Consider the following 17267-nt stretch of genomic DNA (forward strand, 5'->3'; position numbering starts at 1 on the left):
TTCCATAGTTGGCACGTCTATACTGAGAATCTGCAAACTAGAACTACAGAAAAACCACATACGCAGGTTTTTCCTGAAAAGGATCGGTGCAATGCCATTCTTGATCTAATTTCCTCCTTTGGGTGTAGGGCCTGATTTTGGACTTGACAGAAATTGCTATATGGATTGCCTGTTAAGCTGTCCATATTGATTTGAAAAATATTCTTTTTACCACAAGTAACCAGTGCAGGACCTTAAGGGCAAGAGTAATATGGTTGAGGCAAAAATTAGTCTGATAGCTGCATTCTGTATTCGTTGGAGTTTGGTGATTACAAGTTTTGTATGCCAGATGTGGAGTCACCAAAGCACAACAGCACTATGGGCTGGACCCTATGGATATAACCCAAGAGAGACCATTGTAATGTTTGCATATTGTTGATGGTGCTTGTTGTCACGTTGTTTAATTGGCTTTTGAGTCAAAGTTTGCAGTTCTTAATCACAGCCAGATTCTTTACTTCAGTCCATGTGGTGGGGGAGTACTAAGCCAGGCATTAGTGGAGTCATAAGTTCCTTATTTGTTCACAGGTGAGACTTTTATTGTTTGAAGTGTTTAGGTTCAGATTTCGGAGCACCCAATTGTCTACTGCCTGCAGGCATTTGAAGAGCCCAGATGTGTGCAGGTCTGACTGCTTTCACAGTTTTAGAATAATCTGTGTATCATCTGCATAGATGTAACCGGTAAAATTGTAATTTTTGAAAAGCGCAAGACGTGGTAACAGATGTATAGTAAAGAGAAAAGGGAAATTTATTGGTCTTGGGGAAGCTACCTTTTGGAAGCATGGTGCTAAGAAAAATGCAGGCAGGGTCACAATTTATATTGTGTGATGTGTGACTTGATCCATTTTAGGGTGCTGCCTTAAATTCCTCTATCATTTAGCCTTTGGGGTAGTAGTAGTTGGTGATCTACAGTGTCAACGCTGCTGAGAGGTCAGGTAGGAGTGGAGAAACTCCTTTGGAGTTTAATGTGTTCTTCACATTATCCCAGATTGAAATTAATATTGATTTAGTGCCTTTGGCAGGCTGGAAACCTATCTCTTTATCAGAGAGTATGTTATTTTGCCCAAGGGAATCTGTGATATAAATTAACAATATTTTTTAAATTAGCTGAGCAGAAATGGCATGTTTGATAACACTTTGCAGTTTGTTGAGTCCTTAGTTGTCCAGGGCTGGCTTTCCGAAGGCTGTTTTTAATTCACTGGTGGATTCCCTGCTTGATTTGTTAATGATTGCTCTTGTCTGTATGGCCGCAGTGGAAGCTTGGAGAATGTTCTTGGATATATTTGATGGGCACAGTTAATCAGGTGATTCAGCTGTGTCATAGCTTTAATTGCCTCAGTGGTTTCTTTTAAGGGGAGTAGATTGAAAGAATAGCTATTTGGATGTGTGTTATTACAGACATATCGATTGACAGAGAGATGTAGTTATGGGCAGCCTCAGTTATGAATTGGCTCACACGACCTTCATCATTTTTAGAAAAGTGTTTTATCATTGAATTGCAGATGTAGTAGGGAAGACTGGTGCAGAAATTCCTAATTATTTAAAGATTTCGTTGATCAGATACGTGGCATACAGTATGTGTTTGGAGTAGTGATCTTTATTGGTGTTTTATTGGTTGCTTTGAAGGTTTTTTATTGTTGTTCCTAGGTTTCCTCCTTCTGGTTATGTATTTTCTCCACTCTTTTAATACTACTGGTTTCCCTCTTTTTGTAGAGTTGTGTCCAAGTTGATCGAGCTGGCTTTGTGGCCTGAATGCCGCTGCTGTGCAGCTTTAAGCGAGCTACCTTGTGAACCGTTTCTGTGAGCAAGAAGTGAAATTCCTTGGCACACAATTAAACTTGGCATTTGAGGACAGCATATAATCTAGGACTGAATATTGTCTACATTGCGATAACATTTTAGGTTCCTCCTCTGACAAGTTACCGTAAATTTTTGGCACACAAAAAATGCTTCGTTTTTCCCAACTGTGATAATTTGTATGGACCAGAACGGACAAACGAAACCACAGTGACTGACAGAATAACTTTGATGATTTAACATCACAAACCTGACTAAACATGAGCAGGCTTTAACACCTTCTTGCCTCCACCACTTCTAGTTAAATGTTAATAGAACTGGTGCTCAAAAACAGTGATGGGCCAATTGTAAATCAAAATGGATGATTACCCTTAGGGGTGATTACATGTTTATCGTTTCTGTAACCATGATCTGATGAAAGTGGTCCCCATTTATTCTGATAGTTTGTCTTTGTACAGAAAGGTTTTCCAATGAGAGAGCAACGATGAGATTATTTGAAATGGGCAAATGTGACATTTACATTTTTTTATATGCTGCATGTAGTAAATATGCATGGGCACCAGAAATGTGCTTTCCTTTAGCAGGAACAGGTGACATGACACCATAGCCACTTCCTGTTGGCCTAGCATGCTGGTCTGTTTCGGGAGTCCTAGGTATTCATCTCTTCCACCACCCAAATGCTTCACGTTGACATTTGGACAGCACCTAATACCACCTTTGTAGACAGCTGTGGAGACAGCAGAGCAGGCACAGGGACCTTTCTCAACTTTGTTCAACATCACTCGGCTCCTGCAGGTCACACATCTGGTATCCCTTCAGCTGCACATCTTTGTTAGTGGTGTAGGAGGGTAGTGGTTGAGGGTGTTAGAGGAGAAAGAGAGATGAGTGCCAGCTTGATGCCCAGTAGTATAGGTAAGAGAGCATGTTTTGACTAAGTGACTGCCACATTCCTCTTTGATTGTTTCTTCGATTTGCTAGATCATCATGCACTATCTGCATTCTTAAGTTAGTTAAATAGTAAATGATTATTAAAACATAGACTAACATGATGGCAAACTAAACTAATGTGTGTGTAAGAGCACTTCATGTAATGGCTCAAAGAATAGAGACAGGTGGAATGTGTTAAAAATCGCATGCCAGGAAAAGCAGAAAGAACCGCCGTTTTATACCGCTGTTAAGTCAGTCTTGGAAAACGGAACAGATAAGAGCCACTTGAGGGACATGAGGAGTCTCTCAGATCCAAGCTAGGATCTTGTATTGGGTTCCCCTCATGTTTCTGTCAAAGACCTCTTCTCTTTAGATGGAAGTGGGTGTGGAGGAGCAGGATATATTGGCAAACATCCATCCCTTCACGTTTTTACATTTTAGGAAGCTTTTCTTTGGGTGGTATTGGAGTAGATTTCCAAAAACTGTGCAGAGTACAAAAGCAACGCCTGAATTGTTCGTCACTTGGTATCTGTCACTATTAATGTCGTTCGCTATAGCCTGGACTGTTTCCCAGTTTAGGTCCATCATTTCAAAGGTGGCATGCCTCCACCGAAGGTCTCCGCACTCTGCAGGACCCTCTCACCCAGCTTTCAACTGAAATCAAGTCTTTTGAAAACTCTTTGCCTTTTGTAGTGCATTCCTCCAGAGTTTTGCTTGTGTTAATTCATAAGCCTACCCTCCCCGAACCTATTGTTTAATTAAGTTCCCATATAAGAGGCCTGCTTAGGACTGAGTCCAGTCTTTAGATGAAGAATTGTTATTTCGAAGTAAAGTGTGAGAAATAAATTAGTTCACTTGTGAAGAAGTCTGAGCATTTATCAAAACCAACATGTAAAGCAAATAGCATTAACCAGAATTGTATTTTAAAATGCTTGTTTGACATGTTATTTTTGTTTCCAAGTATCACAAATGAAATTATCCAAATGTTTGCTAAGAAAGTGTTGATATTCATGGTACCTCCCACATAGTAAATGTATATATCCGACCCAAGCATGTCATCGGCCAACCCTAGAAAGAACTGTTAATGTCTTAAAATTATATATAAAAAAATTCCATTAATCTCTGAGGGAAGTAATGTTAAATGCAATATGTATGCCGAAAACAAGGGAAACGTGACGAGGTGAATATGAATTACAGTCAAATAAGTATGGCTAATCATAACACCTGTTGAATCTTGTCTTGTATGTTTACGTGCTGATGTTTATAGAGATATTTACAACAAGGGGTGGTGAGGGACAGAGTCTCTGAATTAAGCAGAAAACTCTCACCCGGTCAAGAGATCAGGGCTAGATCCAACACCGTTTTTTAGCTCACTGCACCATCCCAGTTTCAGAACCTGGCTGTATGCAAATTAGTCTGTTCCTGTCCCAGTGCATGATGGGAACAGGGCAAACCAAACTACAAAAGCCAATTCTTACACTGGGAAGGAAACAAGCTACCGGGGACCGGTTTCTGGCATTACAGCCGTCTTCGGCCTGGTTTGCTTGAATCCTGATGGTGCAATGAGCAAGGGACTCATGTCTGAGTATACCCTTCCACGCTTAGGGTGGACAAAAATATTTACAACAAGGGGTGGTGAGGGACAGAGTCTCTGAATTAAGCAGAAAACTCTCACCCGGTCAAGAGATCAGGGCTAGATCCAACACCGTTTTTTAGCTCACTGCACCATCCCAGTTTCAGAACCTGGCTGTATGCAAATTAGTCTGTTCCTGTCCCAGTGCATGATGGGAACAGGGCAAACCAAACTACAAAAGCCAATTCTTACACTGGGAAGGAAACAAGCTACCGGGGACCGGTTTCTGGCATTACAGCCGTCTTCGGCCCGGTTTGCTTGAATCCTGATGGTGCAATGAGCAAGGGACTCATGTCTGAGTATACCCTTCCACGCTTAGGGTGGACAAAAATATTTACAACAAGGGGTGGTGAGGGACAGAGTCTCTGAATTAAGCAGAAAACTCTCACCCGGTCAAGAGATCAGGGCTAGATCCAACACCGTTTTTTAGCTCACTGCACCATCCCAGTTTCAGAACCTGGCTGTATGCAAATTAGTCTGTTCCTGTCCCAGTGCATGATGGGAACAGGGCAAACCAAACTACAAAAGCCAATTCTTACACTGGGAAGGAAACAAGCTACCGGGGACCGGTTTCTGGCATTACAGCCGTCTTCGGCCCGGTTTGCTTGAATCCTGATGGTGCAATGAGCAAGGGACTCATGTCTGAGTATACCCTTCCACGCTTAGGGTGGACAAAAATATTTACAACAAGGGGTGGTGAGGGACAGAGTCTCTGAATTAAGCAGAAAACTCTCACCCGGTCAAGAGATCAGGGCTAGATCCAACACCGTTTTTTAGCTCACTGCACCATCCCAGTTTCAGAACCTGGCTGTATGCAAATTAGTCTGTTCCTGTCCCAGTGCATGATGGGAACAGGGCAAACCAAACTACAAAAGCCAATTCTTACACTGGGAAGGAAACAAGCTACCGGGGACCGGTTTCTGGCATTACAGCCGTCTTCGGCCCGGTTTGCTTGAATCCTGATGGTGCAATGAGCAAGGGACTCATGTCTGAGTATACCCTTCCACGCTTAGGGTGGACAAAAATATTTACAACAAGGGGTGGTGAGGGACAGAGTCTCTGAATTAAGCAGAAAACTCTCACCCGGTCAAGAGATCAGGGCTAGATCCAACACCGTTTTTTAGCTCACTGCACCATCCCAGTTTCAGAACCTGGCTGTATGCAAATTAGTCTGTTCCTGTCCCAGTGCATGATGGGAACAGGGCAAACCAAACTACAAAAGCCAATTCTTACACTGGGAAGGAAACAAGCTACCGGGGACCGGTTTCTGGCATTACAGCCGTCTTCGGCCCGGTTTGCTTGAATCCTGATGGTGCAATGAGCAAGGGACTCATGTCTGAGTATACCCTTCCACGCTTAGGGTGGACAAAAATATTTACAACAAGGGGTGGTGAGGGACAGAGTCTCTGAATTAAGCAGAAAACTCTCACCCGGTCAAGAGATCAGGGCTAGATCCAACACCGTTTTTTAGCTCACTGCACCATCCCAGTTTCAGAACCTGGCTGTATGCAAATTAGTCTGTTCCTGTCCCAGTGCATGATGGGAACAGGGCAAACCAAACTACAAAAGCCAATTCTTACACTGGGAAGGAAACAAGCTACCGGGGACCGGTTTCTGGCATTACAGCCGTCTTCGGCCCGGTTTGCTTGAATCCTGTGTTTATGTTGATGTTTATAGAGTGCACAGCTAGCTCGAGAGCCGTGAAGCACTGAACAGGAAAAATACAGTCATTCAATAAACTGACGGGTGAGGTCTACTTGCACCAATTGAATGTCACTGTTGCTATATTTATCTGATTGAAATATTTACCTCCTTAAGACATGGCAGAGGATATTACCTCTCAAACACAAGAAGATGGACAGAGCAGATCTGGGGTGAATCCAGAGGATATTTCCTCAACACCCTCATAGACTACTGTCAGTCAAAATTGTCAGTAACCATCGACCCAGTACGCCATCTTTGTACATCGAAAGGAACCGCCGTCACAGTGGGTCAGTTCAATTTTCAAAAAGTTTGATAGACAGCTGCCATTAATTTTTTAAAGAAACAAACTCCCAAAGCGGGAACTAATTTGAGAAAAACTAAAAACTAATTACCCCCTGCACCCTGGAAAGTTTCTCTGAGGATGTGTGTGAACGACAGTGGCTTTCTTTTTTTCTTTCCATTTGCTGGTGACGGACAGGAAAAAATTACATTACATTGTCCACCTGAATCAGGACAGGTGGTGCTATGTCCATCCTCTAACGTCCCATCAAAGGTAGTTTTCCATAAACCTAGCCAACGGGTGCTCCATCAGTGGAAAACTTAAGGTCCGCCCATTTCTATAGGAGGTAGGCGGACCAAGGGTTTGGTGGACAGGGAACTAACTCCATTTCCATGGAGTACCCTGACCCCCAAATTCTAAATTGGGTCCTAAATCACTATGATAAATTCAGATAAATGTTGCTGGTGCTCATTTCTGTAGTTATCTGCCTTTATAAGTGAAAAGGTAATTTTGTTCTGCTACCCCTGTTTAGACTTGTTGGATTGATTTTTCTCACTGTGTTTATTCATTTAAACATTTTATATTGTAAAAAGGTTAGCTTTTGATAAATTGTTATTATAGTGTATATTAAATTGTCTGACATTGGCATGATACAAAAAAAAATATTCCATTTGATCCTGGGCACTAAATAGAAAACATGATTCCATTTGACCCTGTCAAATGCCTGTTGACATGAATACACATGCCTGTTTCCACACTCTCAAATCAGTCTTTCAATGAAACAAAAGTCAGCCTTGCATCTTGATTGCTAAACGAGAATTAAATCTCAGTCGTACTTAGTTGTGGTATTTGGACTGTGATAACTTTTGAAGAAGGTAGAGCACGCGACTTCCACAGATGTAGGGCCTGACCAGTTCTTTAATATGTTGTTTCTCATGCTGATGTTTCTGTCCCTCAGGAGCTGAAGTTGCCATTTACATTTCTAAGTGGACATATACATGAACTACGGATCCACGTACCATGGACTAAACTAGGATCTGAGCCAGTCGTTATCACCATTAATACAATGGAGTGTATCTTGAAACTGAAGGATGGGGCTCAGGTAAGAAAGAGAACTGTGCTAATAAGGTTTCATTTCGAAAAGGAAATCTGGTACTTAAATGGCTGGTTATTGAAGCAAGGTGGCACTTTTTTATGTCAGCACCTGTCTGTGTTTAGTATTTAAATATTGTCCGACTTAAAGTTAAAGTTTTCCCAGTGTGAGTATAATTCATTACCAGAGTTCCCCGCGTAGGTATACAAAGTCATGGTGTACTCAGTGGTGTTAATGCAAAAAGAGGCCCTCTTGAAACATTTGCCCAGATGCTCCTAAAATGCAACTTGTGATGGCCTCCTAGTAGATGTACAAAGGCCTTGGGGTGAGAAGGGATCCGGAGAGGTTGCAGGGCCAATATTGTATCTAAGTCAGCTTCTTGATATGTTGTTTTTTCACTGTGTTTTTTTTTCAAGACAGTTCATGAGCGTTAGTTGACAATTTTTCATTTGGATTTTACTTAAAAATCGTAGGATTAAACATGCAGTCTGTTGTAGTTGTTGTTGGAGGAGGCAGGCAATAGATTCTCAGAAATAGAATGGTAACACTTGACGGGGCCTTCTTCTACTGACTCTACTTGACCGACTAGCAGCCATGCACTTACAGTTATGTTATTATACTCAGAGCAACCTAAAGTTGGAAATCTCAACATACCTGGCCTCCGGCCCCTTGCCTAAACAACTATGTCTGATGTGTTGATCAATGGATGCTGAGCAGCTACCAAAAATATAGCTAATCTAAAACCAAGAACATAATTTATAGGCAATGGAATAACTATGAGCCAACAAGTGTCTGGCCACAGGAACTCTGTCCACTGTTAGTGGCTTCAACTGAAGTAAGAAACCTTAGAGCGATCTTAGACCTTAGCCTATCACTCATCCCCCAAAGAGAACCACTTCACAAAAAGCATTTTCTACTTCTTGCAAACTATTTATTGCATTTTCCTATCCATATGACTTCCCACAGAAGCTGCAAGCTATCATTATCCTTGTCATATCTCTTCTATAGGCCCTGTTCCTACTCCCTGAAGACTTCAAAGAATCCTATATGTGGCACCAAACCAACTTTTACCTCTTTACCTACATGCCACAAGTCCACCAAGAACTCCACTGACTTCCAGGCGCTCTGCTTTCAAGGCATTTAAAGCCTCCACTGACATCAGTCGCAAGAGGCGAGCCTTTATCTACGTGAAACAACAAAGAATCTGAAGGGAACTCTGCATTCTAGTTTGACACCCTTGTGGGCTCTTACCCACAAGAAGCAACTGTGCTATTACCCTCCTCTATACAAGCAACTCAATTATGGAACCCTCTCCCAGCTAAGACACGAAATAGTCAAGACCACCAGAAATGTAGGAAGGCATTAAAAATCATGGTCTTTCCCAGAAGACAATGGACTGCACCAACAAGCAGCCAGACTCTCCACCAACACACATTCAACATTCACAGCGTATTGTCATGGGCAGCCTCTGTCTATCACACACCAGAACAACTTCCTTGAGTATGTTCCACTGCTTTTCACACACTTCCAGGCAAACCCAAATGCCTTATAAGCTTAGTTGTCCTATGTATCACTCTGTTTCACTCCACTAAACAGAGGCTCAGTGATATAAACCGAATAAGAGCATAACTCTGGTCACCAGCACACCACTCAAGCTAACTACAAACCCACACTCTGTCCGCCAAGCACATCCTACCCCTCCTCAAAGTGCTTCAGCTCCTTGTCAGGGTTATAAAGTGCTATTTAAATGCATCGACAATGCAGCAGAGCTCAGTGTCGTGGCTCTGCACCATGTGACCATCGAAGATTAAATTGTGGGCTCGGTCCTTGTGAGAAGCCTCAGAAATGTGATGTGTTTTCCAAATTTAGAGCAAAGTTTTGTTCCATCCTCGAACATTGCTTACAGTGCAACACTTCAGTTTCTGATTGGAGGAGTTGCCAGATTAAAATAGTTTTTGCAGGATTTGGCAGGCTCGTTCTTGCTTGATATGATGCCCTTTGCTGCTATATAAGGAGAAGGGTCTTCAACAGAAATAGGCAAATTGAATTAATTGCTCTCCTGAAAATATTGCCACGTGATAGCTACTAGCCTCTCCTAACCTTGCTTGCTTCTTGTCATTTGGGAGCAGTATTACCAAATGTCATAATTGCATCCACATAAACACGGGTAAGATTTATTATGTGTAATATGTAAATGAGCTGCAAAGCAAATTTTCCTATCAGGGGAATTTGGAGAACTCGTATTTTGGGGAGAGAAAACCTGGACCTGGTTATACCTCCCATAAAGCTTTCCATATTAGCAAAATATGCAGACTCTTAAGTATTTTTGTGAATGAGGATGTGGATGTTTCAAGGCCAGATGTCTCAGAAGAAACACAGTTCAGAAGAGGCCAATTATGCTTAATTATGGCAGCAGCAGCAGGGAAAAGATGTGCAACACACGCGTCTGCAACCCAGAACTAACATTCTGTATTGGACCATGCACGCGGCTACTGCTTGTATGATCAGGTTTCCTGCCTCCTTGCAATTTGAAACGTGAATTTTGCTGCGCATGCAGCACGAGGTCAAATGTCGCCAACGTAAAGTTCCTTCAAAACAAGTATTTGTTACAGATGTTTGGGATTCGGGGGGCAAGGAAGGGTTTTTTAGCAATTGCATTTGACGTTTGGACAAATTATCCTGTGGTATGCGCACACCCCTGGAGAGCGGCCTCTGGAGCGGGGCCAGTGGTGGGCTTTATGTTTGAGTAGCAAGACTGTAAATGAGAGCTCTCTCCCCCCGGCCTCCTTAGCTGTGTTGATTTCTACTATTTTTTTTGCTCGATTTCTTTTCTTGTAACTTAGTAATGGCTTCTGTTGGGAATCCCTTAAAGTTCGTTGGAACAGGAAACCCATAATTGTGGTTTGTTGGATTTTCTCCATCAACTCTTCAGGAATCCTAACGGGATGTTCGTTGTAGAAGCTTCCACTGACAATTGCGTGGGCTAATATTTTGTAATTTACTTCCTAAAAAAAAGCACTTTTAGTAATTGTACCCACTGCATTCGTTGTGTTGATTACGTATTTCTTATGTGATCTGAACTCGAGCGGATAGGGGTGTTTTTTTTGTTAGGACACGCAATTGAATCGCCATTGAAACCACAACGCACTCTGAAATACTATGTGGTTGTGTTTGGTGGTTAGAAGAATTAATGAGGGTCTGTTGTAACTGGCACTGGAAGTATTTCACCATATCATCCATCTTGTTTGCGCGGCAGGTTGAGGTTTTTAACGTGATGGGAAAGGGGAAAGCATGGAGGCCGACTGGGATGGAAACACATGACCGCATTTATCAGCGTTGGTCATTTTGAGTGCTGGTGGGGAAAGCGATGTGAGAAACTGGCGAAAGATGAAGGACATTCTAGTATTTTTTGTAGCTGAATTCATTTTAAATTGGTGTGTGCAAGTATTTTCCTCACTTTCTAAAGTTTACTAATTCAAATATAAAACATGACTTTCATTTGTTGAAGCCAAACCCAATAATTGGGTTGTTTTAAAAAATAAAAAAAAGAATTCCACACTTTGAAATGATTCGCCTCGCTTCACATAACTACTTACAAGTGGTGTGTTAAATAAGTACATTTGCAATGTTCCTGTTTTCAGTCTGTCCACTTGCTCCTCAAAATATCAGCTTCTAAATCATTTCCACCACACGTGTAACTATCTTCTGACTAGTCTAGTAATGCAGACATCAGGGTGGGCAAATTAAAAAAGCATTGTTCTAAAAGTAGGAAATATACAGTTTATAGGATAATGACATGCACGTATAATTAGAGTAGCTTTCAACATGTAGAGGTTCACAAAAATACCCAGAAGTAGTAATGGAAGTTGGGAGAATTGGCTTCCTGGGCACCAGGGCACTCTGGGGTTACGGTGCTCCAATCGCATCAACCGGAGTGTTCTCTGTTGGTGTCCTGGCGCCTTAGTACTAGTGGACCCAAAACAAGATAACCAAGTACTCCTCTCTAGCTCTTGACTCTCTCAGGGCGGCGAGAAAGAACAGTTTAAGGCTTACTCAAGGAGGTGCGTTGGGGTTATATACGTTCAGAATACAGTGCACACCGTACTACCAGCAGATAAAATCAATGTCTAGTCAGTGCTTTACTTTTATAAAAGAAAAGTACTTTAATAGGCACAAAGAGTCCTATATTACACATTAAAATAGTATAAAGAGTGAACCCAGATGTCTCTACAACCCTCTGGGCCAGTGTTCTGTCCCCAAACAGTATTATAGCGCTTGACACCAAGCACCATAAAACACACTTAACACATAGACAGACAATTAGCCTTACATATTACAGACTATGTTGCGCAGGGTTGCTGTCATTCGCTCGAACAATGATACCAATCGTTGTATTAAAATGATATAGTTTCAGCATATGATGCTAAGTCAAATGATCTTGATCAACCCCATAACCCGCCACCCAAAGAAACAGAAGTGGCCTCCCATCCTTAGCGAGGACACCGCTCAAGTGGCATCAGGGATCTGATCACAGGTGGCTGATGTCTTGGCACAGTTTACTGGAGTCCAACTAGTCCAGTAGCCACTGACTAACTGTAGGAAGGTGGTGACTGGCCAGAGTGCCAGTACACCCTGAAACCCCCAGATGTCACAAAAAGAAAGGTGGGGGCCTGTACCACCAGACACCCATAGCCAGCTACAGATTGTAACTGGAAGTTTTACACAAGCTCCCACAACACAGGGGATGGGTCTGGGCAAAGTGATCTCACATGCAAGCACAAGGATCGAGCATCCGTGTCACCCTCTATTGATGTGCTGCAAGCATCCTTATCTTGAGCAGTGGTCTGCAATTTCCTTGTTCCGATCACCAGCTCCACAAGCATCACAGTAACCGCTGGTTCTCTGGCCGATGCTGCAGCTTTTTGTCAAACTAGCAAACTCTTTTGCAGCATAATCCATCCATCACAGAAAAAACATCCTCAAGTTAACCCCTTACAGGGGTGTGTAGAGACGCAGTGAGCTAGCCTCTTATCTTGCCTTTACACGTGGGGCGTAAATGGCTTCCTCAGATGAATCCTGTGTAGGGTCACCTCTTCAGAATCATAGACCAATCTTGAACCCCTACTCATCGCTAAGGCCAGACTTTTATCCCCTCTGAATGATAGGCTGATACAATCAGAGGGGTCTTCTACTTTTGAATCCTAGATGCCCCTCCAAACCTGAGCACATTTGTGCCATGTTCACTATGTGTCCAAAACATGCAAAGGATGCCCTACTATCTTACCTCATACCAGCTCGGGCTATTGCCCAGAGAGGAATTTTAATTAACTCTAGACCAGGGGCAGCCTGACCACCACCCAACAGAAATTGCCCCTCCTAGCAGAGTTAATGCAGCTAAACACATATAAGAGCGTGAGTCTACCCCCAGCCCACTAGGCTTTTCCAAGGAATAGGGAGGAACACGGGGGAGCTGGAATTTCCAGCAGAACCACTCCTATTACACACAATTGTCAACTCGCCATCCTTCCGCAGTACACCCACAGGGTCTCAAATGCAAGTCAGGGAGGCAAAGGCAACAGGACCACAGGCATGTTAGACTGCACAGACTTGATCAGGAGGGTAGCTTGTAGCCCACCCTTCTTAGAATACAGAGATTACCTGACTATAGATATATTGCTGCCACCACTGTCAGTCTACCACCACCTGGGAAGAGGGGGTAAATGCATGGCCCCTTGAACTCAAAGGTAAGCTCTAGGGTCTCAATCCATGTAATCGGGAAGATCCTCAGTGGACATGCATAATTGTATTATTTTTCCTGAGGTAGGGATCTAGAAACGTTTAAGTGACTTGCTTGGAGATTAGCCCAAGGCAGGAGAAGCACGTTTTCCAGAGACATGTAGAAGACTTCTTTCCCAATGGAAGTCTAACACAGTTGATTAATTTCCATGAGTATGCCTGTACATACATTTGCACATTTGATTTGTTTTTCTCTATCAGGAGAATATTTTTCATGGTGTAAAGCCTCTTCTTCTCCACATTTCCATGAATTAATGGGAATTTTCCCTTCCCACTCTACTGTTGGGGCCTGATTACAATCTTGACGGACAAGGTTACTCCATCACAAACGTGATGGTTATCCCGTCCGACAAATTACAATTCTATTATATCCTATGGAACTTGTAATTTGGCGGACGGGATATCCATCACGTTTGTGATGGAGTATCCTATCCGCCAAGATCGTAATCAATCCCTTAACTCCTACCATTTTTGGAGAGAATTACTTGTATTTCAAGAGTGGCACAGGCCGTGCAAAACATTTTCTTTAATACAATACATAGATTGCATTTTGGTTGTGAACCTTCACAATCCCCCTACCACCCACCCCCCACATTTCTGACTGGCAAGTCCAGCAAATTAGCAGATTTTATCCGGTCGAAATTTCGATCTAAAGTTGTTTATATTAGAGTATCCTGAGTCCATTCGTTTGTGAATATTGGCCTCTGGAAGGACTCCTGCAGATTTGTTTGTATACCGTAGCCAACTATGAGTGTGCAAGAACATTTTTGATTGAGTTGTTGAAATTCTTTTGGAAGATGATGGTACAACATTTTACATGGAGAAGGCTCAGTGCAGGCACAAGCAGTGTCAATGATGTTCTTGCATAATTTCAAGGGGTTTGATTTTCAGAATATGTTATGTTATATTGAATTGTACAGTGCACTAATCACTCGAGAGGGTATCCAGGCACTTGGGCAAGGTGTGTAGGTGTGTGGTCTTAAGGTGCTTATGAAGAGCTAGGTCTTAAGCTTCTTGTGGAACTCAAGTGAGGAAGTGGCTCTGATGTCTTGAGGGAGGTTATTCCATGTCTTGGGTGCGATGTAAGTGAGAGAACTCCAGTTTGCTTTTGCGGATGTGGGTGTGTGTGTGAAAGTGAAACAGTATGTAGGTGTCTGGTGGGTTGGTAAAAGTGTACGCGACTGTTCAAGTACTCTGGTCCTTTGTGGTATATTGCTTTGTATGTTTGCGTGAGAAATTTGAATTGGCTGCGCTTGTCAATGGGGAGCCTGTGAACCTTACTGAGGTGTGTGTGATGTGGATGTGGCATGGGAGGTCGAATATGAATCTTACAGCTGTGTTCTGGATGGTCTGGAGTTTGTGTAGGAGTTGGTTGGAGATTCCGATGTAGAGAAGTGCTGTAGTCTAGCCTGTAGGTGAGGAGTGCTTACGTGACGGTCCGTCTGGTGTTCTGAGGCAACCATCTGAAGATCTTTTGCAGCATGCGCAGGATGCGGAGGCAGAAAGTGCACACTTTGTTGACTTGAGCCATCATGTTGAGCTTGCCGTCTAGTATGATCACTAGATTTCTTGCATGGTCTGTGGATGTGGGTGTTGGTACTAGCTCTGACGGCAACCAGTTGGAATTCCATAGGGGGTCTTGTTGCTGAAGATCCCCAATTCCCTCTGGTTGGACCTGAGCTTCAGGCAGTTGGTTTGCATTCAGTCTGCTACCATGGTCATACAATTGGTGAAGTTGTTCTGCTGGTGTTTGTCTTATCCGTCAGGGAGAGGATGTTGTGTGATCGGATGATGTTGGCGAATGGTGTCATGCAAATGTTGAAAAGCTTGGGCTAAAGGACAATTCCTAGGGGACACCGCACGTCAGCTTCTTAATGAACGGTGGCAGCCTGACCCTTTGGGTCATCCCTATGAGGAAGGAAAAGATCAATTTGAGAGCAGATCCTTGTATGCCAATCTCATGTAGTCTTCTCGTTGCGATGTTGTGGGAGACAGTGACGAAGGCTGCAAAGAGGATAATTGCCGATGTTTCTCCATGATTCAGGATGTTCCAAATGTCGGTGGCCGCGGTGAGTTCTGTTTCGGTGCTGTGGTTCTTTCTGAATTCTGATTGTGTGTTGTCTAGATGATGGTGAAGTTCGAGGTGGGTTGTGAGTTGATTGTTAATGCCTTCTCAAACACTTGCGAGATGGGTCTGAAATTACCCAGCTGATTCAGGTTGGCTGTGAGCTTTTTAAGGAGGGCGTTGATTTCTACAAGTTTTCATTCATCCGGGAAAGTGGCGGACGTTATGGAGGTGTTGATGATGTGGGTCAGGGTGGTGCTGGTTGGTAATATCCCCAGATGTGGAATGTAGATGTGTTGGGGCCATGGGGCCGTTGAGGCCCCTGAGTGGATGGTCCACATGATTTCCGCTGGGTTGTTTCTGGTGAGGGTTGCCCATTCAGTCAGGTGACCGTCTTGGTTGGTGGTGGGTGGGTTAGCAATGAGTTCTGTGGGGTTGGTGTGCGAAGTTGCAGTAGATGTTTACGATTTTGCGGTGGAAGAAGTTGGATAGGTTGTGACAGTGTTGTGGGGAGGCAGCAGTGTTATTGACAGTGGCTGAGGACGAGGTGAAATCCTTTACGATCGAGAACTTTTCCTTGCAGCTGTTGGAGCTTACTTCGATGCAGTCTACTAGTACTTTTTAGGTCTCGCCTAGCGACGCAGCGCTTGCACTGCTAGCCTTGGGGAGACCTATTGTTGTCGGTTTGGTGGGCGAAGGGGGAGAGCCGCTGTGCACGCTCATAGCGTCTCTATCAGCTTGCCCCCGGACAGCAGATGGGCACACACAGGGCGACTCTTCACTTTCGAGCGCTCCCACCGCGCGCTTTCACTTTTGCGCCCTCAAGTTCACTGCGTCTCTATCCGCTTGCCCCCGACAGCAGATGGGCACGCGCACAGCGTCTCTTCACTTTCACTTAGCACGATCCACATCTGGATGTTGTAAGTCCGTATGATGTACTTTGATGTTTAAAACGATTCTGGGAAGGGATGAGGAAGGGTGGCACTGGAAGGGTTCAATACCAGTTACATGGGTGCTTGCTTTCTGAATTACGTTTTGCTGTTTCCTAATAGTTATATGTATCTTTATGCTTGTTTCTCTCCGCAGCCATTTCCTACACCGGGCTTGTATTGTTGCATTTGCATTTGTTTATTTCTTTCATTATTTTGGAGTGCGGTCCGCTAACTTTAGCTGTCGCGCTTGGTTTATGCGTGTGTTTTCAGAAACAAAGCTGTGGGCTGCGATAAGGCAATCAGGGAAGTTGGGCTTGCGCTCCCAGTGTGTCATAGCTGCCGATGTCTTGTCCCGCAGTAACACCATCTGTGCAGTGATGCAGCAGAGGAACTCAGCGTTTTTTTCTGGTCAGTGGTGGGATTGTTGTATGAGTGGTAGAGCACGTTGCGCTAACCCAGTCACCGTTCCTGCCAACCGAGAGTTGGTGGTGGTGCAGGGGTGCCTCCACGAGCAGGGAGTTCAGGATTTAGCACGACCAAAATAAGAACTGCTAGTCCGTATGATGTACTTTTATGTTGAAAACAATTCTGGGGAGCGATGAGGAAGAGTTGCACTGAAAGGGTTCGATACCAGTTGCATGGGTGCTTGCTTTCCAGTATTACGTTTTGTTGTTTCTTAATGGTTATATGTATCTTTATGCTTATTTCTCTCCACAGCCATTTCTTCCACGAGGTTTGTATTGACCTCTGACTCTCTGTGAGTGTGTCTGTGCGTTCGTCTGTGTATTTCTTGGTGTATAAATGTGTACAAATAAGTACATATGGAGTTGTTTGTATATAGGATGTGTCTGTAAGTTGGTAGGTGGTGTATTTTTGCTAGTGTGTATGCGTCGGTGTGCCAATGTAGACCTGTGTCTTTATGCCTATGCCGTCTGGTTGTATGTCTCTATATTTGTTTATACTTGCGTATGCAGCTCTTTCTTTGTGTGTCCATGGTTGTGTGT

At 43.5% G+C, this 17267-nt stretch overlaps 1 protein-coding gene across 1 annotated transcript in view; it reads left to right on the forward strand.

The window, feature by feature from the left end:
* The window catches only part of VPS13B (vacuolar protein sorting 13 homolog B), a 2999480-nt gene that overhangs the window by 34599 nt on the left and 2947614 nt on the right, over window positions 1-17267 (forward strand). The window contains exon 3 of the mRNA XM_086966051.1: window positions 7336-7479. Within this exon, the coding sequence (XP_086822177.1) occupies window positions 7336-7479 (144 nt within the window). The remainder of the gene's footprint in view (window positions 1-7335; window positions 7480-17267) is intronic.

The sequence above is a fragment of the Lissotriton vulgaris genome, chromosome 4_1 (assembly GCF_964263255.1).
Source record: "Lissotriton vulgaris chromosome 4_1, aLisVul1.2, whole genome shotgun sequence".
NCBI classification, from domain to species: domain Eukaryota; kingdom Metazoa; phylum Chordata; class Amphibia; order Caudata; family Salamandridae; genus Lissotriton; species Lissotriton vulgaris.